The following is a 23936-nucleotide window of genomic DNA, read 5'->3' on the forward strand; positions in this document are numbered from 1 at the left end:
CACACACACACACACACACACACACACACACACACACACACACACACACACACACACACACACACACACACACACACCATGCGTCATGCAACTGCAGCTGGTTACTATGAAGTTACATTTCGGCCCAAAGAAAGAAAAATCTGAAACCAATTTCAGAACCAAGAGGAAATTTTATTCATAGGAGTATTTCTATTACCCAGTCTGCTCAGACAATGTCAGGGCAACATTTTTGTCTTCAAATCAGCTTTCCTTGTTTCCAGAGAACATTTTACTTTCTCCATCATTAAGCCACTTTTCTTTAATCTTTGTGTAAAGTTCTCTATGGCTTGGCAAAGTTCCTCACTCTCCTGAAAGGCAAGCTGAAGAAAGAACATTTTTTGAAGTTAACAATTTAAGAACTGAGACTCAGCTCTACACTCGGAAGCTAATGAGTAGTGTTTAGGTACCCAAATGGGGGCTCAGAACAAGGCTAGCTTCAGTACGGATCTGGGTCTTCAAATGATGAATCATTTAAATTTGCAGGATGGCTGGGGGCTGCCTAGGGCCCCTTTCAGGATGCTGCCAAGTGTCCCTCTCTTCCCCCTGGGGTACAGAGATATATATAAAATCTTGCAACTTGGTGTGTCTTGGGGGAAGTTATCACTGCCTGCCCCTTGGGTACTTTTTTATTTTCTGAAAATAAAATTTAGTGGCTTAAATCTACTTGTCATCCCAGTAATAAATATAGACTAAAAGAGGAGTCTCAATGAAAATGGATCTGTTCAGCATTTTTGTGATTTTTTTTTGAAGTCTAGAAAAATTTTAGAGACTTTTCACAGCAATACTTCCAAGTCTAAGACATAAGTTTATGTACCTTGCTCCTTAAAGCACATGAGACAACAACCCCTACCAAAAGGGCCTCATAAGGTATTAATGATGATGGTGGAGAATGGGGATTCATATACAAAAACATGAGTTACTAGTTTATAGGCCCCACCCTACAATAAGGCCAAGACCAATCCATTCAAAGACATTCCAAATTGAACAGCTGTTTACTGAGCATATGCCAAGAGCGACACCAGGCCCTGGAGGCACAGCTGTGAATAAGACAGAAAAGAGCCCACTCTTACCAGTGCCTTCTCCAACTCCAACTCAGCTGGTTTGGGAGCTTCTTGGATCAACTCACAGACTGGAAGGGTACTGCTCCACTCCCCATCAATGCACTGTTGGTGCTGTGTGCCCACCAGGAAGTACCTGGACGCAAGTTAGAATGGCAACAAGGTTTACACTTCCACTTCTTGAACTGGGCAACTAAAGCTGGTTTTATGTAACAGTGTTTCAGTATTTCACACTGTAATAGAATCTACTTTTCTGCCCCAGAGCCTTAATGCACGCTTAAGTTATCTCAATATTACAAAGCAGTCATAAAGTAAAACCACTCTCCTGGGGGTAGAGAGGACCCAAGTGATGAGTCAGACTGTAAGACATGGAGGAGTGAAAAATTCTAAGTATGTGTTTTTATGCACACAGTTTTTGGGTGGGAAGGGTAAGGGAGGAACTTCTTCATTGTTCAGTAACTTTAAAAAAGCATCTGTCATCTATGCTCTAAAAAGGAGTAAAAGCTAGAGACAGCCTTCAAATAAATCTTGGGGAACTGCTTAAAAGGAGCCTCAGCTCTTAATCAGAAAAACATGAGAGTTGATGGCAAAATGCATTGGAGGTAAATAATGAGATTGAAATGCCAGTGAGGTCACAGGCCAGGAAAAGAAAAGGTTAGGAGATCTGTAAGCGGGTGACCGGGCAGTCTAAGTTAAGGTTAGACTTTAATTACTACGTCTTAAGAATCTCTACTCTAAATAATTCTATTTCTGTACTTCCATACATTCAGTGGTTTTTTTGAGTTTTTTGTTCTGAGACTGCTTAGAAAAACATACTTTTTTTGGGGGGGGGGTGGCTGCATTGGGCCTTTTGCTGTGCGCGGGCTTTCTCTGGTTGCGGCAAGAGGGGGCTACTCTTCGTTGCGGTGTGAGGACTTCTCACTGCAGTGGCTTCTCTTGTTGCAGAGCACAGGCTCTAGGTGCGTGGGCTTCAGTAGTTGTGGCACACGGGCTCAGTAGTTGTGGCACACGAGTTCTAGAGCGCACGCTCAGTAGTTGTAGCGCACAGGCTTAGTTGCTCCACAGCATGTGTGATCTTCCTGTGTCAGGGCTCGAACCCGTGTCCCCTGCATTGGCAGGTGGATTCTTAACCACTGCACCACCAGGGAAGCCCCAGAAAAACATACATTTTAAATATTTTATCTTGTCTTAGCTAAGAGAAAAAAGAGTGATACTTCTATTAGGATAAATAGGAGGATCAGTCTGTCTTCTAGGGCTTGGGGAGAGCTGGCAGTGGGCTAAAGCAGCTCACAAAATCAGCATGTGCAGGACTTCCCTGGTGGCACAGTAGTTAAGAATCCACCTGCCAATGCAGGGGACACGGGTTCAAGCCCTGGTCTGAGAAGATCCCACATGCCGCGGAGCAACTAAGCTTGTGCTCCACAACTACTGTGCCTGCGCTCTAGAGCCTGCAAGCCACAACTACTGAGCCCACGTGCCACAACTACTGAAGCCCGCGGGCCTAGAGCCTGGGCTCAACAACAAGAGAAGCCACCGCATGAGAAGTCCACGCACTGCAATAAAGAGTAGCCCCCGCTCTCTGCAACTAGAGAAAGCCCACGCACAAAAACAAAGACGCAACGCAGCCAAAAATAAATTAATTTTTTAAAAAGTTAAAAAATCAATTCAAAAAATATATATATCAGAATGTGCTAGGTAATCAGGAGACTAGGTTGAGACAGACTGGGTCTTTTCCAAAACAAGGCTATTAGTCAATGGGCAAGGTCTCATATTTAAAAAGCTGTAATACACTTACCTCGCTTCACAGTAATAAGTAATGGAAGATCCTGAGTTGAAATCTATTCCTTCAAAATAGCCATGAGTTGGATTCTCAGGAGGGCCACACTCTTCTGAGAGACAGGAGTATAAGAATGACAGCTGTGGAGTCCAGTAATGCTCAATTAACAACGCCAGGCCCCTAAGTGCAACTGTGTAGTCCAGCACCTGCCACCTTCACAGCAGCCCATGTGGGATCTGGGACATGTTCTCCATTCATTTCCTCTGGTCAAATCATATTTATCCATGAGAAAGACTCCCTCCCCTGGCTCATTCTCTGAGTCATTAGTGATGTGAGATTGGCAGAAACTTTGTGATTGGCAAGAACTTGAGGAAAGGAAGGTTAAGTTATAGAGATGCTAATTGTCAGTGTACAAGAAGGGGAAAACTAGGCTATAGGTAGAGATGGAAGAAGTAATTCCTGAAACAGTAAATAGTGTGAGCTCAAATGGAGGTTGACTACCCCTGTGTGACAGTTGTACCATATGAGAGATTCAGCAAAAAACGGAAAACAGAGCTGCGAGGAAAGAGGATGAGTCCGTAAAATTATGGAAAGAGAGTTGGACAAGGTACTAGATGTTGTGAGTTTTGGTTTTGGCTGTTCCACTGACCACATGGCATGTAAGAAGCCATTTTACCTTTCTCAGCTTCCTTCTTTTTTAAAAATTAATTAATTAATTAATTTTGGGGGGGGGTTGCATTGGGTCTTCATTGCTGCATGCAGGCTTTTTCTAGTTGCAGCGAGCAGGAGCTACTCTTCGTTGCAGTGCACAGGCTTCTCACTGCAGTGGCTTCTGTTGTGGTGGAGCACGGGCTCTAGGCCCGCAGGCTTCAGTTGTTGTAGCACGTGGGCTCAGTAGTTGTGGCTCTCAGGCTTTAGAGCCCAGGCTCTGTAGTTGTGGCGCACGGGCTTAGTTGCTCCGCGGCATGTGGGATCTTCCGGACCAGGGCTCGAACCCATGTCCCCTGCACTGGCGAGTGGATTCTTAACCACTGCGCCACCAGGGAAGTCCTCAGCTTCCTTCTTAATCTATAAGATGAGCAGGCTAAATAATATTATCCCTAAGGTCCCTTTCAGCTCTGAGGTTATATGAGTCTAAACTTGTTGATCAAGATTAACAGCTGGGCTTCCCTGGTGGCACAGTGGTTGAGAGTCCGCCTGCCGATGCAGGGGACACGGGTTCGTGCCCCGGTCCGGGAAGATCCCACATGCCGCGGAGTGGCTGGGCCTGTGAGCCATGGCCACTGAGCCCGCGCGTCTGGAGCCTGTCCTCCGCAATGGGAGAGGCCACAACAGTGAGAGACCCATGTACCGCAAAAAAAAAAAAAAAAAAAATTAACCGCTAAATTAAGAATAATTATGTATTTACTGAAACACAAAGTCTTCAAAACAAATAGATAACTAAAACAGCAAAGCATAAAAGAGTATGTATAATACTATTTTTGTAAAACACAGGCACATACCAACATATATGAACAGAAGAATAAAAGTCTGAAAATTATATACCAAAGTATTCTGTTATCTCTGGGTGGTAGGTTTGTAGGTAATTAAATGTTTTCTTCTTTTATTTTCTGTATTTTTCCACAACAGAGATGTATTACCTGAGCAGTTAATAAATAATTTTTAAAAGATCAAAACCTGAATTCAAAAGTTGTGTGGAAGAAAGGAAAAAGAATTTCAATGAGTTGATTAAGGAACTCCAGTGTCCCAAATGGACACCTCACCAAAGATATATAGATGGCATATGAAAAGATGCTCTACATCATATGTCATCAGCAAAATGCAAATTAAAACAACAGTGAGATACTATTACACATCTATTAGAATGGTCAGTCTCTGGAACACTGACAACACCAAATGCTGGAAAGGTTTTGGAACAACAGTATTCATATACTGCTAGTGGGAATTCAAAATGGTAGAGTCCCTTTGGAAGACAGTTTGGTGGTTTCTCACAAAACTAAATATATCCTGACCACATGATCTAACTCCCAAAGAAGGTGAAACCTTACATCATAGAAAAAAAACCTTCACATGGATATTTTTAGCAGTTTTATTCATAATTGTCAAAACTTGGAAGCAACCAAGATGTCCTTCAGAAAGTGAATGGAAAAGTAAACTGTGGTACATCCAGAAATGAAACATTATTCAGCACTAAAAAGAAATGAGCTATCAAGCCATGAAAAGACATGGAGAAACCGTAAATGCATGTTACTAAGTGAAAGTAGACACACTGAAAAGGCCACACAATGTATGATTCTAATTGTATGACATTCTGGAAAAGGCAAAACTATGGAAACAATAAAAAGATCAGTGGTTGAGAGGGGTGGGGGAAGCAAAGTGATAAATAAGCAGAGCACAGAGGATTTTTAGGGTGGTGAGAATACTCTGTATGAGATTATAACGATGTACATATGTCATTATACATTGGTCCAAATCCATTGAATGTACAACACCAAGAGTGAACTCTTAGGTAAACTATGGACTTTGAGTGTAATGATGTGTCAACGTAAGTCTATCAATTGTAACAAATGTACCACTCTTGTGAGTGACGTTGATAATGGGGGTGGGGGGGGAGGCTGTGCATATGTGGGAACAGGAGCAATAGGGGGAGTCTCTGTATCTTCCTCTCAATTTTATTAGAAACCTAAAACTGCTCTAAAAAAAAAAGTATTGAAATAAATAAATTTGCAATGTTAGATGTGTACCATTCCAAATGAGATTTTAAAATTAATTTTTTGTTTCCTATTTTTTAATTTAAAATTCTGGTTAGGAGTGCATTATAATACCAAGTCTGTCCATCCAGAATCTTTTCTTTTATTCATGTCTTATTTTAGGTCCTTTGGTAAATTTTCCTAGAGGTCTCATGAATGGAATTATTTTTACATGTCAATATTCATCTGATAACTATTACTAGAAAGTGAAAACTGTTGATTTTTCAATATTTATTTTGTATCGAAGAATGAAGTTTTTAGTAGAATTTCTTGGATTTTTCAGGTATATTTTGCAAATAATGATATCCTATGACTCACCAATCATTCTAGGACTCTATCCTATAGAAATAGTAGCATAGACATAAGGATGTATGTGTATAGACATATATATATACAATAACATTCATTTCACCATTGTTTGTAATAGCAAAAATATGGAAGTATAATAAATGTTCATCAATATGAGAGATATGGAATAAATCACGACATATCCACATGTAGTTAAAAAGCAGGAGGTAGAGCTACACATACCAATCTGAAAAAGATTCCCATGTATATTGTTATATGAAAAAAGAAGCTATTTAAAAAATATGTATAGCAAAGTCCCATCTTTGTATGTATATATGTGTGTTGGTATGTGTGTGTGTGCATTTATGTAAAATATCTGTGTAAACATAAGAAAAAGTCATTAAACCCATCCAACTAATTACCTCTTAGAGCTATGAACTGTAGTGATAAAAGGAGGTATTTTCAACTCTTATTTTATGTAATTTTGCAATAATGAGTTATGGTATTTTTCCCCCTGTTTTTGTTTATCTTTCAAAAAAAAACACGTTATCACTTAATCTTGAAATTAAAAAAATATATAGTCGGATGTCCCAAACTACCCTGTGTTAGATCTAGTAGTACAGGAATCCTACTTGGGGTGCGGGGGTGGGGGGGCGGGTGTTGTTTATTGTTTGGGTGCTGATCATTTCATTAGAATACATTGCTTGTGTTGAGCTTGGCTCTTTCTTGGTTGCCTGCTAGATCCTAAACCCTTCCCAGATACAAAAAAGAGGACAGCGTTGTGGGCATGTGGTGAATGGCTAGACTTTCACTGCCGATCAGTATCTTTGGGATTTGCACTTTTTTTCTCTTATACTTACTGCTTTTGCAGACAGGAAAGGGAGGCACCCAAGTGTGGTTCTCTAGGCACCGGCTCCAATTGCTGCCCTTGAGGATGTAATGCTCATTGCACTTAAACGTGACAGTGTCATTCACATTCACAGGCTCCAAGGAACTAAACTCACCATTCACCAGCAAAGGGTCAGGACAGTGGCCCACTGAAGAAGAAAACAGGCAGAGATCTGAAAGGGCTAAGCGGAAACCCACCACAGCAAAGGCTAGACCTCCTCAGGCTTCATCAAGAAAATTGAAAATGAGAAGTAAAACTGCACCTTTTAATATGGACTGGTACATGGTACGAAACCATATCAGTGCAGAATGAGAAAAGACTGGGTTGCCCTTAACTGTGGTAGAAAATGTCTTGATCATGCACAAGAGTGACAACTGACATTTGAACTTACTAAAATTAAGCATGTAGTTGGAAATTACCAATAGTATGTTCATCATTCTCTTACGTTAAGCATTGCTCAAAATTCTTGAGCCCATGTTTGAGGCAAATGTTTCCTTCCCTTTCATCCTGTCAAATACACACATTAGTCATCATTTTTTACTTTGTTTTCTTTTGTTCTGCCCAGGTGGAAAAACAGGAGAATACAGAGGGATGTGAATTTGGTTGTATGAATAAAGGATAAGTATACAGGTGTGCTTTAGGTATAAAGGAGAACTTTACACTCTAGGTTTAAAGGAGAACTAATCCAGCTATTCCTAAAAACAGTATTAATAAAGAGAATGTGGACTAATTATTCTCCATCTCTACAGACACCACAAATGAGTTTTATGAACCTGAACAAATTAGTTAGATTTCAGTTATCACATTTGTAAATTGAGAACATAAATTTTCCCATTTCAAACATTATATGATGGGGCTTCCCTGGTGGTGCAGTGGTTAGGAATCCACCTGCCAATGAAGGGGACACAGGTTCGAGCCCTGGTCCAGGAAGTTCCCACGTGCTGCGGAGCAACTTAGTCTGTGCGCCACAAGTACTGAGCCTGCTCTCCAGAGCACGCGAGCCACAATTACTGAACCCACATGCCACAACTACTGAAGCCCGTGCGCCTAGAGCCTGTGCTCCACAACAGAAGCCTGCACACCACAATGAAGAGCAGCCCCCACTCACCACAACTAGAGAAAGCCCGCGTGCAGCAACGAAGACCCAAAGCAGCCAAAAATAAAGTAAATAAAATAAATTTATTAAAAAAAATTATATGATGGATGATATGGAATGATAAGATATATTTACTTCAAAATAATAATAATGCAAAGCAGAATTGTAGATTAAAAAAGTCGTGTTGATCATACATATGAATTCATTTTACACTTCTCTCTTTTGTATATGTTTAAAATTTTTCATAACTTAAAAATTTTAAAGCAATATGATATTAAACAAATTACAGCCCCCCCCAAAAGTAGTTTTAATATGTAGAAGAAATCCTTTCCTTCTTGTAGGGATGATTGCGTCTACTAATTCAACTAAATTAATACTAAGAGCTGATTATGTACCTACTAAGAGAAGTTCCACAACTAGAGTGCTTTAAAAATGTATTACTAGAAGTTGAGAATTTTTTTTCTTATAAAGTCTTACCATGGCCTACTGGAGGTACGATATGAAAGAATACAGAGGGATGACAAGGTGAACAAAGTAGCAGAAAGATCAAACTTACAGCGGCACTCGGGAGCGGGGGCATTCCATCCCTTAGATGCATTACAAAAAAGGGTTTTCTCTCCTACCAGGTGGTAGCCGTTGTTACATAAGTAAGTCCCCAGAATTTGTCCTTCCCCCTCCTTTGCAATAAATATGCTATTGTCCACTGGGGGGAGTTCTGGACAGATCTCTGTTGGAGGGAAAAAAAAAACCAAAAAACAGATTCGTTTGACGTATCACGTGCCCTGAGGAAGCACTTACTAGATTCCCCATCCAGGTGTCTTTTGGCTTGATTATTAATTCTGATTCCTTGTACTCTTCCATGTCCATGTACCTCCACATCCCTTCCTGCCCAAGGATTCCCAAAGTTTTGTTTTCAAAAGGATAACAGGAGTTTTACTCAAGTTCAGCCATAAGTTATCCACTCCTAAAAAAAACAATCCCCTTTCCAAATAGTGGTGCTGGAGTTTATCATAAATAAGACCTCTCAAGATTTTGAAATTGGTACATTTTTTGTTCCCAGAACAGAAAGGGAAAGTAGCAGACAATGACCCACTTCATAGAGCAAAATCATTAAATATTTACTATGCCCCTATTGAGTTCAGAGCATTAGGCCAAGTAATTTGAGATTTTTCAATGACAGAAATATATTTTATAAACTTCAATTTCATTAAAACCCCAGATAGAATGCCTCATAATCCACAAGCTGATATCATGCCTTACAAACTGAGGTTTAGAAAAGCATACGTACCATCTGAGGCAGAAATCAGCCACATATCCACAAGACAGCACATAAACCAAAAAAACATCTTGCGATCAAAATTGTTTGACCCGGGTTGGAAATAACACAGCCTAGGATCCTGGCTTAGATCAAAATAGGTCTTCTCACACCACTTGAGATCAGACCAACCACCTCCTTCCTAGAGAAGGGGTTTTCTTGATTTCTCTTCCCTGGAAGGAAAAACAATTCTACAACAGGAAATAAGAGTAGCTGTAAGGAAGTTGGTACAAGGAGGGATTTTGCAAAAACCCAAAGGGGTGATAAAAAAGAGTTGCCAGTTTTAAAACTCAGTTTCAGAAACGGCCCAAGTGTTGCTTATGCAAATCCAGTTGACCAGTCCCTTTGAACTGCAGGCTGATCCTTCCTCAACAGATTTGGGCCAAATGGTCTTGCCATGACCTTCACATCTGTCGATATTTGCCAGTGTTTACAGTCCACCTTCTGTAACTCTCTCCAGCACTGTGGGTAGAGGCGGGGAGGTGGGGGTGGAGGTGTACATCCCTTGTGCTTTCCCAAGTAAAACCCAACTCTGGGTGCTACCGCCTCCCCCTTTCTCAAATACCAGGTATCCTAAGACTGTAAGCAGCATTGAAGACTGAAAGTTCAAGGAAGTCAACTAACCTTACCTGATTCCAACCTTCCAGACCATATGGCTTCCCAGAAAGGAGCTGGTCCTTGTGGATTCCAAACTTGAGAAGGACTCCAAAGTCCTGCAGCAACACAATGTCCTCATTTGCCAGGTCTGCACCAGGCTTCCCTTTCCATGGTCTTCTGGGCAGGATTTGACCCAAGTCCAGAGTCAACCAAATGAGCTAAGAGAGAGATGAGGGGAATGCTTTGGTCTTGGGAATGAAGCATGTAAAATTGCTTTTGGGTTCCCATAGATTCTTGTTCATGATGATTACAGCCATTAGCTAGTTGTCTGTGCTCCAATTACAAAACTGGGGTAAAAGTCCTACAAAATCTTAAGTTTAAATAAAATAACAAATATAAAGCATAATAATAAATATAAAAACACAATGTTATTCTCATCCCCACCCATTATCATTACTTTGTAATGATTTGTTCATGTCTTTCTTCCACACTAGACTATGTTAAACAAAATTCAAGATCTAATTGGCTTTATTCAACAATTCGTTAATCGGGCAGCATCCCACCTAGTAAATACAAGGGCACTCTGAGGAGTTGTACAAAATGGAGGGTTTTTATAGAGGGAGAGTGGGGCAAGGAAGTTACTAGCAAAAGAAAAGGAAGAATTGTTTCAGGATAGGTCACCTTCTTTGGGGGAAAAAATGAGAGTCTAATCATGCAGATTACCTCATTAGCGCTGACCAGAAAATTCTAGACTGGCCCAATTAAGAGTATATTCCTGGGGAAGGTCAAAATTGCAATTAGGTCAAGTATTAATATTAAATCTAGGTTTGGTATCAGGACTTTAGCACAGATTACATCATTTGGGACTTGTGGTTCCCTCTTTAACAACTGCCAACAATTCTAGAACAGGGATTGTGCCTCATCTGTGTTTGCATTCCCTTCCTCTGCATTGCATAATGAAAAGTATTGATAGAATTGTCTGCTAAATGAATAAAGCAATGCAGAGTAAATGAAAAGAAGAGTCACCCAGAAACTCTACCACAGCCCCTCAAATCCATACTGATAACTTATTTATTATATACTGCTTTTATGGTTTTTCTGTGTCTTTGGTCAACTAATATGTGAGCTCCTATAGTGCAAGCATCTTTTAAAGTATAATTTTCCAAAAATTAATAACATTACATTCATGTAAATATAAAATGAACAAGTGTCAAAGATTTCACTCAACTCATTAATAAATGAGGGAACCATTAAGATGCTACAGTGAATTTAAAGAAGAATTTGAGGAACAGATATATAATATATAGTCAGTCAAAGGCATTCTAAAATGACTTTTCTGCTAGAAGCAAAACTGGTTAATACACAGGGCAACAAACTGTAATACTTGAAATCAGATTTTCTAACTGATGGAAATTAATTGAATCTCTACTGGACAAAATTATTTTGCTTTTCCCTGATTGGGAGTCATTTGCATTGTTCTCAGAAAAGAATCATTTGCATTCCTACCCATTTTCTACAAATTAACCTCTACTCTTATAAGAGAGTTGTAAAAAAACCCTAGTTAATAGAAAGTCAACCAAAATTACACACCCTTATGGAAGTTAATAGAAAGTCAACCAAAATTACACACCCTTATGGAATCAATAATCCCTAGAGAGTGTCTGCTAGAGAATACTCAGTAATTCATTAAAAAAATGTCTCCAGGGCTTCCCTGGTGGTGCAGTGGTTAAGAATCCACCTGCCAATGCAGGGGACATGGGTTCGAGCCCTGGTCGGGGAAGATCCTACATGCCGCAGAGCAACTAAGCCTGTGCGCCACAACTACTGAGCCCGCGTGCCACAACTACTGAGCCCGTGTGCCACAACTACTGAGCCCGTGCACCTAGAGCCCGTGCTCTGCAACAAGAGAAGCCACCACAATGAGAAGCCCGCACACCACAGCGAAGAGTAGCCCCCGCTCACTGCAACTAGAGAAAGTTCGCATGCAGCAACGAAGATCCAACGCCTCCAAAACAACAAACAAACAAACAAATAAATAAATAAATCTCCTTAAAAAAAAAAATGTCTCCAGTGATCTCTGTTTGCCTAGTTCCAAGATTTGAGTAATTTATAACATACCACATATTCTATTTCTTGAGGAATACACGTTCCTCAGTATCTAGTGTACATAATGTTTGTACAATAAATAATAAAAAATGAAAGAAATTTTTGTTTATTGCTACATAAGCATGAGTATAAAATAGAGCATTATTACAGGAAATAATTGCAAATAAGTCTTTGTCTCAATGGCTTATTTTAGGTTCAGAATGATTAGGACTTTAGAAAGGTACTATATTGCTTATAATACTGTCTTCCTAACATTTCTTCGTGAAATGTAAAAATATTTACACTAAGTGGGATATAGAGAGACTATAAATATCCTCACAAAGTTCAGGTCAGGTTTTATGGTCAAATAAATTAAAAGAAAACTTTGTTTTCAAAGCGTATTGAATTTTGTAATTCCATATAAGGGATTATGTGTTTTATTATGAGTGTCCAAGTTTGAATAAACTAATAAATGAGCATTAACTGACTCTTCTAGACTGTTGAACAATTTGATCTAATCCAGATTGTTTCCTGGAGAACTAGGGTAATAAATCAGGTGCAGAAGTTGTACTCAGACTGGTTTGATTACTTTACAAAGGGATGGAGGCCAGTAATTAGTGGAAGAGATCAGAAGGTGAGGGCGGAGGAGTAGAAAAACAAAAGTCCGCAATGCCTAGGCTGGGGGAAGAGTTGTGGGGAGTTAAACATGGAGAACACACCCTGTGATATGTGTGTGTGTGATTTGAAGAGAATTGGGAAAAGATTTTTAAAAGTTCTACAGTATGTTATGAATGGATTTCCTTTGGTCTTTGTCAAGACAATTCAGAAAAGATCTAAATTGCTTCTCTGATTATTTTTTATTTACTGAGTTGATGTTTCTTGAATGACTCACCAAGAAAAACCTGGGCCAGAAAAGTAGCCTTTATTCAGATTACATGAGAATAAAATATATAAATTTTAAAAAGGTCAAAATGTTCATGAAGCATTGTAGAATAAGCTTTGCTTGTGAGTCAAGACAGACATGCGCTACAGCAAGATCAGACTTGATGAATGACAAATAGTGTGTCTTTAAGTGGTGGCAATATAACTCTTCAAAGACTACTGCTCACCTTGTTATGTCCCTTCAGACTTACTGCAAAGGCCCTATTACCTACTGAAGCAGATTGCTATTCATTCCCAAAATCCATTCCATCCTTCTTCTTTAGTAATTAAACCACAATTATAGCTAGCACAAGGTCACTTGGAATTTTTTTTAAAAAATACATTTCAGCCTGCCTGTAGTTATATATAGCCATGGGCTATGAGAATAAGTACTGCGTGCAACATTTAGAAAACACCCTTAAAGGAAGGCGGTGTACCCTTTTTGCTCCCTTTTCACTGACTGGAATGTAGACATGATTCCGGTAGCTTGATATTGTACTACAAGGTAGAATCCAGCACGTTGTAGGTGACAGTAACCTTCTGCATGTGTAAGGTGCTGTTATTTTGGGTTTGGTGACACCTTCAGCTGAAACCAACTCTAATCTGAAACACTGATGAATACAAGAAAATAAGGGCCCACTGGTATTTGAGTGAAAGGACCCAGGAATTTAAATTTGGAAAAAAATGTTTAATAGACTTTACTAAATTGTGCCCAGAGGCTGTTTTCCATCCCATGCACAAATTCTAAAAAAGCAACGGATGAAAGAGAAAACCTAGGAAGTGAAAACTGAATGTAAACAATAAGGTAAATGGATCACTAATGAAGAAAACCCAAACGGATAAACAAGCTATTCCCGGAAAGTAGGCTGGATACTTGGTGAAGGGCATTATACTTTTTGAGGCGAGGTCCCATTAGATCTGGAATGCTCTTCCCAAGGGTTCCGATGCTTCTGAAATTATTTCACTTAATTGCAAGGAGAAACTCACCTATAGAATCTGACTTAGTTTTCAAACGTGCGGTATCACATATACAACCAAAAAGCGTACTTAAATGTCTTTGGGAATTCAGAAGGGAGTTATTCTGCCCCAAATGCAGCTGGCTTAATGAGAATAAAAGAAGAAAGACTTTGTTCCCTTAAGTTTTTAAGAAAACGAAAACATTACTCTCCATGATTAGCAATGTTATCTTATTACAATCTATTCAAATTTTTAACTAATCCACAATGTCCAGTTAAAAAAAAGTGAGCATTTCAGAATCTCATATATTCCCCTTCTCTGCTTAGGAGTTAATATCAAATAGGTGTGTCTTCATTTTTTATGTCAAAGGAAAGAAAGGAAGATGAGGTGTATGAGTATGTGTAGATTATCATCTACCTCCTGGTTTCCTACCTTGAGGTGCAGGAATAAGTTTCAGGAAGTCATGACCCCCCACTAAATTGTATGTACAACTTATGTGTGTATACCTTTTTCTGGGGAGAGACTCCTTAGCTTTTATCAAATTCTCAAATGAGTTCAAGACAATGAATGTAGGTTGGATGGTACAACATACTTCAAGACCATAAAGCATGGTAACAGGCTATTGCCAGACTGCCAGAGGAAGTATCAGTGGGGTTGTCACCAACAAGGACAAGCTAGTGAACCCAAAGGCTGACCCTCCTCATGGTGAGTCCCCGGTGAAGACCCTGGAGAAATTTAACACATGATGTAACAATTATGGCTACAGAAATAAAGCAAATAATGACCATTACCCAACACTGGAGCACTCTCCAAAAAGTCATTTTCTAATCCTGATCAACTTTTAAGTTTCCAGCTATACTGAAAAGTAGTATGTTATGTGTTTATTGGGCCCTCACCATCACAAATCTTATAATTTAACAAAAAACTCCATCAATATTGAGGTGAGTCTCACAATAAGGGTGTTAATTCACCTATTTATAAAACAGGGAGAATGATCAAAGACACTCCCAGCCTTCTTCAAACAGTGGCTTGATTGCTGAATAAGAGAAAACTTAACAAAAGGGCTTGGAGAGTTTTCCAAGGAAATCACACCCTTGACACCTTCGTTATTGTTACTCCTCCAGATACATCACTAAAGCTCATACATTCAGCACTTTCTCTCAATTTCAAACTGGGAGAATTCCTAAGTGATTTTCATGCTATCAGAGCCCTTGCGCTTATAGAATTTATCATTGTTTTACTGTTACTATAAACGTTTCATTTTATCTCCATTGCTAACCATCCTAGAGTGTTCCAAATTCCTTATTCATAAATATTTGCATAACTATTATCTAAAAATGGTTTTGGTCAAGGTCATTTATAAGGGGAAGGCATTCCCTCCCAGAAGGGAGGGATGGGTTACAGACTTGCTGTTAAGTGTTTCCTTTCTAATAATAAACTCTAGAAAGAGGACAGACTGTGTTTTAGTCACTGCATGACAACCAATAGGTGATCATTAAATATTCATTAAATAAATTAATAAAGCTCTAGAATGTTGATAATGCATGGCAGTAATGACCCCACTAATATCATTTTGAAATGCTAATGGAACTTGATAAAGGCAGAAGCCACTAGTTAAAACCACCAGTTGGAAATATATACACAATCTAATAATTTGAGAATCATTTTAAAGAAGCTAGCTTCAAATACATTTTGCATGATGTTACTATTGTGTATGTATAATGTACCAAATATTACCTTCTTTTGTGTGTGATTTTAAAAATTAGCTGCACTTTTTAATTAAAAATAACTTTTATTATATTTCTTATTACAAAAGCAATACATATTATTCACAAATTTTAGCATGATCTTATTTATCCAGGAGGTAAACTTTTCTCCAGAGAAATGTATCTCTTGGTTTATACTTATAATAAAAATCAATGAAAAAAAAGTATTCAAAAGAAATCCACTGTGCCTTCACATAGTTATTATCCTTTTACAGAAGACAGATACCTACATTCTGAAATTTTAATTTAAGGTAATACTATGGACTTTAAACTTAAATACTCAAAATACCTAAATTTCTACCAAAAAAAACCTGACAACACAAAATACCTTACATTCTGATTAAATACATGCAGATATTAATATGGGGACTTAAAAATACCTTACATGGATGAATAAATAACTAAATAAAAACATTTATCAGATCAAAAGACAGTGTATTTAGATGCAGAAAGAAACCTGCATCACAAGAACAAAATCATTACAGTACAACATGCTATGAGCAGCTAGATGAAAATTACCTGCTACAGAGCAGGGTCAGGAGACTTTCTGAAGGCAGCTTTGTGCACTTAAAATAAGCTCCTAGTTGGCTGCTGAACTGCCAGCAGCCCAGCGCATCACATCTTAGGTAACAGGGTCCTGTATCATCCACAGTATATAAGAACCATTCGGGAAAATTGCATTGCACTACTCTTCTTGCTACTCACCCTCTTGACCAGCAAGTGGGCATCTGAATGAAAAGGGGGAAAAAAATTTAAAAAGCTAATAACTTACTATTCTTTAAAAAAAAAAAAAAAGGATTTTGCTTGTAAGAGTATCCTTGGGAGCTTCCATGCCTTCCTTCAGGAGCAGTGACATATTAAAATCGCATATGCAGGGACATATTTGTACATTTGACAATCACTGATCTAAGGAATAATTACCTGGTTTATCTTTAAGGGAAACCACATGATTAATGCACTGAGGGCTTGGTTCCCCCCCAATCCCATTCCCCCAAGGTTCTACATGAGAGACCAGTAGACCACAATAGTGACAATTAGCTAAGAGGAAGGGATTAGAAGACCAGATGCTCTTGAAGTCATAACCACAGCTTTCTTAGAGATCGTATCATGGTAGCAGACCCCACAGAAGGGCATGTCTCCCTGTACCTGTTCTAAAACCAAAAGAACTCCTTGGGAGAGTTGATTCCCAAGGAAACTTCTTTTACTTCTTCATGTGATCCAAATGGCACCCTACTTTTCTCTCCAGCCATCATTTCCAACCACCAGAGGGGATGACGTCAGCCCTCTTCAGCTTTGAGAGGCACACAGTATCAGGTAGAAAATACAGTAGCTACAAAAGAGAACTCAGAGAAGGGTACATATTTTGTGGAGTCTTGTAGTCAGATCCTGCCCTCAAGGGGCCTGAAACAAGAAAAACTTCTCTAAACAAAAAGGTTGCTACTGATGCTGCTCTTCCGTCACCACAGAAGAGACATTATAGGAACTGAATTTCTCAGATACCCTCCATTCACCTGGTGAATTTGTCTCGTTTCCAACGTGACAAAAAAGTGACCGCAAACCTATGTATATTGTACCCTAGCCTGCGCACTTGTAGTGGATGTAGAGACCAGCTCTTACAGCACAGAAATGGTTTGCTGGAGTTCAGCCCTCTCACTTGGAAACAATTAAATCTGAAGAGGTACATTTGCACATTAGGCAAAGAAAGCCAGCTAGGGATACAGTCACAGGTCAGATGTTAAATGCCAAAATGGAACAGGACTGACCAACTTGGGCCAAACCTAGCAAAGAGATGATCAAAACGAAATTGGTTCAGGCTGTGAAATATTTTGAGGCACAGGGAAGTCAAGTTTTTTCAGTGTAACTGATATTCCCATCAGGCATGAGGGGAAGAAATGTGGTGCAGCTTTTTCAGGGCTCATTTGGGTGGCCCCGAATGTCCAATCCCCACTGAACTTCCTGTTCAAGCCCCTTTGGAGCTGACATGCCAGGTTTTTCAGTAGGCCAGTCTCCCGGAGAGGTCTGGCCTCAGCCTTCACATCATCAGGAGAGCAATGCGGGGGAGGCCGGAGAGGAGAGCCTATGCACAGCCAGCGAGGTCTCCGCCTAGGAGCCAGAGAGGAAGAGAAATAAAGCCATTACACCGCCGCCAAATGACTAATGGAGGAAGTTGAGCAGAACCCTCACCCACCCTTCCAGTGCTCCCCGCGGCTCACATCCCCGCATCTGCACACGTGCGTGAACACACTGGTGGGCTAGCACACGCCCCTCTACCCTCGGGAGTCAGACAAACTCTAATGGCTTAGTCTTGAGCTTCTTTCCCTGAGGAACCGACCTTGTGACCATGTAGGACCAAGCACTCCTTTCAGACCTGGAGCTAAGCTACCTATCCAAGATAGGAGGCGGAAGCAGTAGGGAGCCCCGTGGTAAAAGGAGAGTATATAGGCCACATCAGCCAAAAGACCAGGCCAAAAAAATGATACTGCGGGCAGGGGCTACTTGGCTTCTGAGGAGGGTCCCTACTGCTGTAGTTATCCCAGTCCATCCTGAAATCAGTCATCAGAGCAGAAGTCAACTTCCTCCCATAAACTGGGATCCAACATTTGACCTTGTGAGAAATTCTCCCCCCCACCCCGCCCCCCCAGAACAGTGTTTCTCAAATGTTAAATGTGCATCTGGATTGCCTCGTCAGCCAGTTAAAATGAATATTCTGATTCCGCAGGCCTGGGATGGGGCCCAAGAGCCTGCATGTCTAATGAGCTCCTGGTCCTTATTAAGGTGACAATGAATAAATAAGGCATGAGAATAGTGACACAATCCCACCTGTTTTTCCTATCCCAGAAAAAGTTAAATGCCATTTTACCCCACCAGCTGTAATCTCTTTAGAAACAGGAAGGTAATATTTTAGATGGAAGAGTCCACTAAATTCTAAGAGATCGCCAAAGGTTCTTTTTTTTTCCACAATAAATAATGAGTTCCATGTTGCTAGTGCGAGTCAGAGCACAGTGTGGTCAAAGGTAATTTTTTCTTAATTCTTGTAGAGGCGCCAAAAAGTACACACGACTAAGTTCAGGTGCCTTCTATAATGTCCTTCCCATCTTCCCCAGAAGGTGGTGCAAGAGAGCCATGCCTCCACCAAGGACTCCAGTCACTGTGGAGTGGCTTTTGCTGGTCTGAGGCTCAATTGCCAAGCAGCCTGAGGCAAAGTTTTCGGGGTGGGGGAGTGGTGGAGAACACAACCCAAAATACAAAACAAAAAACCCAGAAGCCTTCTGATAGATTCAAGTTACTCAACAATTTTATTTACCCATTCTACACACACACACACAAAAGCACATTTCAAATACAGTTATACACCTTATGTGGATCTGAGTGCCATATTTTGACATCAATGTCACCAGATTAAATTAGAATGCTGCTAAGGATTAACATTCCTTCTTTCAACACAGCTGTGCCTAGGAAACATGCAGGATAGCTCTATTGCTTCGGTTCCCAACTCAGTCCATTCCATTTAACCCAGTGGTGCTCAGCCCACTCCCAATCCCTCCAAAGGGCACAGCTGGTGACGAGTCCTTTGCTTTTGCCACAGCAAAACTATCACCATATCAGAATTGATTTTGTTACTTCAACACAAGAAAAAAAAAATGTACACAAGCAATTCAGATACAAAAAACACTGAGTAGCTAAAAATTGGTCATGGATCCCCAGTGAAAGCCTTACTGAAAAGAATACTTTTGCCAAAATTTCCTTTGCATTTTTATTGATTATATTATAATTAAGAGGCAAATGGGTAGCGGACTAAAAACAGCAGCATTATCCAATGGAATGCTACAGCCCACAGCAGGGAAGCTGAGGACACAGAAAGTTCAGAAAGTTCAGTCCTGCCCAGAAATGGGGGAATGGATAGGATGACTTCAAGTAGAGGTAACAGTGTCAGGCTCTGAGCAGGCATTTCCTTAGCTGAGTTTACAAAATAACTTACAAGTGATGTTCAACCTTCATTTTCTACAAAATGAATAGAATTTGGCTGCTACTCTAAAAGAAATATCTATTAAAAATCATAGTGTAGGGCTTCCCTGGTGGCGCAGTGGTTGAGAGTCCACCTGCCAATGCAGGGGACACGGGTTCGTGTCCTGGTCCAGGAAGACCCCACATGCCGCGGAGTGGCTGGGCCCGTGAGCCATGGCCGCTGAACCTGCGCGTCCGGAGTCTGTGCTCCGCAACGGGAGAGGCCACAGCAGTGAGAGGCCCGCGTACCACAAAAAAAAAAAAAAAAAAAATCATAGTGTATAGACTTCCCCCTAAAGAAAACATGTGGAGTGGTTACTTCCTTTCTTTGTAGGACATGTACAATAGACAGAGAATTGTAGTAACATGCATACAGTGTCAACTGGTACAATTAGAAAACAGTCAGACTCGTCAGCTTATAGATCTTAGTAGAGCCTGTTGGTTAGTCAGCATAGGGACCCTACCAGAATCCGTCAGGCAGCACGCAGACCCTACCACAGTCTGTCAGGCAGTCAGCATATAGATACTTCTAGATACAGTGTTCTGGACATGATGAGTCTAAATTAAATTCCTGGACATACTTCTGATGTCTGTGTCACCTCGATCGGAAGTCAGAGATCAATCCTGCCAATGTTGCAACCTGATTCAATTGTGAATCAAATTAAAATTAAAATATTTAATTCCAATAAAATTATTTAATTCAAATTAAAATATTTTAAAACACAAGTCAAAATGTATACCGGAAAACCTATGTAAAGTTATCAAATTTCTGGAAAACAAACACAACATGGCCTCTGGGCTTAACAAAGACAATGGAATGTGCATAAGACTATACAACCCAGATAGAGTTCCCTCAATTATTAGGCACTCATTCCCCTTGTCCTTTGGCTACCCCAAGCATCAGTGAGTTTCTCTGGTACTCAGATCTTCTACTCACAGATACACCAATAAGATGGATTTATTTCCAAACAGCTGTATCATGTTTCTTCAAAATGCCAGTGTCTCTGAAGATCAAATGTGTGTTGCAAAGAGGAACACCCAGATCCTCACAGGAAACACTCAACCGTTCAGTCTAGGATACAAATATCTTGCACTCCTAACCCTAACTTCTTGGGAGTTAGTGGGTGGGTGGGGGATGGACAAAAAAACCACAAAAAAACCAAAAACCAGAGATAAGGATATGGGGCAGACCCCTGGCACAATGCGTGTTTTTAACAGATTTTCTTATTCTACTTTCCAACTGAATGCAAAACAATCTCATTACCAAAACAAAAGCAAAAACAATACAGATAATAAATAAGAGCTAAATTCCAATTTAAGGATTAAGATATAGGAAAAGAAGCTAGTTGTCTAAATCTGCTTTAGATTCCTCTTCATATCTGTCACGGAATTCCTCATTCCTCATTAAAGCAGGAAAAAGATAATCAGTGATTATCAAAGACAATATAGTGATTTTTCCTTTCCTAATTTTCTACCAGTAGATTAAATGCTAAAGCCTTCACCTATTTCTCCCATAACACAGCTGAAAGCCTCAGCAAAAGGTACTCTGGAGTTCATCCTTTCTTACTAGCATTCGTGATAAACACATAATCAGAGTAACGTGTATATACTACCGACACACACTCAAATAAGAAGGGGAGAGGAGGACAGGAAAGAAAAGATGGGGAACAGGACTTCTCTAGAATGTGGAATAAGAACTCTCTTCTATTCTATGATCTCCTGGCTTCTTTCTGCTGAAACTTCTCTGGAGGGATCTTGCTCTAAAAACCAAACAACGCTGAAATCCTTGCTGTTGTCAAGTTCTAATTTCTCATGTCCAATCTGAGAATTATAAGACCACCTCACTCCTCTTCTTGGGGAAGCAAACTAACACATGGGGAGAATGGCAAAATATCAGCAGACTGAGAGCCCAGATGAACATCCCAGTGCCCTGTGCCTAATGCAGGGGTTTATAACAAGGTAAAACAACGCTAGTTTGTTAGCGAATTCTCTTCTCACTAGGAGTACATACAGCCCAAAGCCAAATCTTGGATCAAAATGCTCCTTCTCATGCATTAGCTCTGAATCACTCTCACCTCACAGCAAGAGAAAAGACTGAATGGCCATTTGGGCTAAAGATGCCACCAGCCAAGCAAAGCTAGACAAGACAACCTTGTAAAAGTGCCACACACACCTCCTAGACCTCATCATTCTGGGGGACATTCCCACCTCCCAACCCTTTTAGTCTCATACATGTAGGACAAGAGGAAAGTCAGAAGGAATCTCTACTCCACTTCGACATCCACATTTACAGACTCAACATGTTGCTCTTTCACAAATGTTCATTTATTATAAATTATATGCTCTTTCTCTAAAATAACCTTTTTCAGGGCAAGGACCTTTTCTGCTGCTTCAGTGTCTCCTTCTCCCACCACCACTCCACCCAGCCCAAAGCCCCACAAACATGGACACAAGGTACACATTAAATAATGGCTAAACAGGAATAGGAAGTTACCTTATGTCTGGAAGGCAATTTGGAGCAGAATCTAGGCAAGTGGCCCTTGAAATTGGCTGTGATGTCCTACTCAGGATGTAGGAATAAAGGACTCAAGGTCACAAGCCAGCTGCCTGTGATGATAACCTTTATCATCCCACAAGTTTTACCTCAGTACCTCTCTCCAGGGTGTTTAAAATTCTCAGCTATTATCATAGGACATTTATATGACATAGTGATTTGTTCCACATCACCCTGCAAATGTAAAGTGTTAAAGGCGGAACAGGTTGCTGCCTGAAGTAACAATGAGGGAGTAACTTCATTCAATACTGTGATCTGCTCACACATCTAACTCCAGGGAACTGTCCTTTCAAAACCATGAGGAATTCAGGGCTTCCCTGGTGGCGCAGTGGTTGGGAGTCCGCCTGCCGATGCAGGGGAGGCGGGTTCGTGCCCCGGTCTGGGGGGATCCCGCGTGCCGCGGAGCGGCTGGGCCCGTGAGCCATGGCCGCTGGGCCTGCGCGTCCGGAGCCTGTGCTCCGCAATGGGAGAGGCCACAACAGTGAGAGGCCCGCGTACCACAAAAAAAAAAAAAAAAAAAAAAAAACCATGAGGAATTCAGAATTCCCAGGTTGACGCTTGGTCCAAGGAACTACTGTTTCTCCACACAACAACATAAAATAGAGTTCTAACCTGGAGTATGATTCAGAATCATCAGAGAAGCTATTTAAACACATGCATGCCCAGACCCTAATCCCAGAGACTGAGTCAGAATTAAGCCTAGAGTGGACACAGGCATGTGCATGTTTCAAAAGTTCTATAGGGGATTCTAATGAAGATTCCTAGATGAGAAGCACAACAAAAGGTCTCCTATTACCAAACAAAAACATCCCTGGCAAATAGCTAACTTGCTCTCACTGGTCACCTCTAAGAGATAGATTGATAACCTTAAGGTGCGGAGTCCTCTCTCTCTTTTAAAAATCTCATGAGAACTCTAGACTTGACTCTCAGAAAAATGCACATACGTGGGCTTCCCTGGTGGTGCAGTGGCTGAGAGTCTGCCTGCCGATGCAGGGGACACGGGTTCGTGCCCCAGTCCGGAAAGATCCCACATGCCGCGGAGTGGATGGGCCCGTGAGCCATGGCCGCTGAGCCTGCGTGTCCAGAGCCTGTGCCCCGCAACGGGAGAGGCCACAACAGTGAAAGGCCCGCGTACCACAAAAAAAAAAAAAGAAAAAAGAAAAATGCACATACGTATATTCATACATTTTATATACAAAATTGGGGGAGATATGCCATCGTGGGCCACCAAGGGGCTAAGAATCCCTACTCTAAACATTTCCCATTTAACCTTGCAGAAGAAATAAAATGACACAAGTAAATGCGTAAACAGTCAAGAGCTAGACCCCACAGCATTCTAAGACTACTCTGGACATCAAGATGATATAAATTAATACCCTAGTGAGGGAGATTTAATTTATCACCAGGCTTTCCCAATATCTGAGGAAAAAAATTGCTCACGCAAAACATTTCTTGACTTAAAAAGGAGAATGTGTTGAGAATTACTAGAATGTGTTGAAAATTACTAGCTCACTAGCAGCTCTAGTGAACTCTTCTCTACCTTTCCCTTGCGCAATTCAAACCTCAGTGGTGACTCCTGAATCTAACTCTGTCCTTCTGAACAGTCCCGGAGGTCACTGGCTTTGGCAGGAAAGTTCCTGTAGTTGGCAAAGAAGCCAGGAGCCACTGGAGAAAATGTATGACACTCCTCCAAGAGCCCTGTAAGAGCTAGAGGCCAGCCTACTCTCCTAAACCTTACGCCTCTGCAGCCCAGAGACCTCACACCTCTGCAGCCCAGAGACCTATGTCTGAAAAATACAAACCAAGATATTTCACACAGACTGAAAGCCAGCTTCCCCC

The 23936-nt window shown here is 40.6% G+C and overlaps 2 protein-coding genes across 2 annotated transcripts in view; both read right to left on the reverse strand.

Moving 5' to 3' along the window:
- Window positions 1-215: 215 nt before the first annotated feature.
- On the reverse strand, window positions 216-9243 carry C4BPB (complement component 4 binding protein beta; the record flags this gene model as incomplete). Its single annotated transcript, XM_079697554.1, has 6 exons — window positions 216-359; window positions 1110-1233; window positions 2893-2986; window positions 6773-6949; window positions 8454-8624; window positions 9186-9243. 6 exons carry the CDS (start codon window positions 9241-9243, stop codon window positions 216-218), a joined length of 768 nt encoding a protein of 255 aa, XP_079553680.1.
- A 287-nt stretch (window positions 9244-9530) lies between these two features.
- PFKFB2 (6-phosphofructo-2-kinase/fructose-2,6-biphosphatase 2) overlaps window positions 9531-23936 on the reverse strand; it is a gene marked incomplete at both ends in the record, with an annotated part of 29241 nt that continues 14835 nt past the window's right edge. The window contains 5 exons of the mRNA XM_079723185.1: window positions 9531-9674; window positions 9842-10027; window positions 13253-13426; window positions 16244-16266; window positions 17520-17641. Coding sequence (XP_079579311.1) covers window positions 9531-9674; window positions 9842-10027; window positions 13253-13426; window positions 16244-16266; window positions 17520-17641 — 649 coding nt within the window. The remainder of the gene's footprint in view (window positions 9675-9841; window positions 10028-13252; window positions 13427-16243; window positions 16267-17519; window positions 17642-23936) is intronic.

The sequence above is a fragment of the Hyperoodon ampullatus genome (assembly GCF_949752795.1).
Source record: "Hyperoodon ampullatus genome assembly, chromosome: 2".
Classification (NCBI taxonomy): domain Eukaryota; kingdom Metazoa; phylum Chordata; class Mammalia; order Artiodactyla; family Ziphiidae; genus Hyperoodon; species Hyperoodon ampullatus.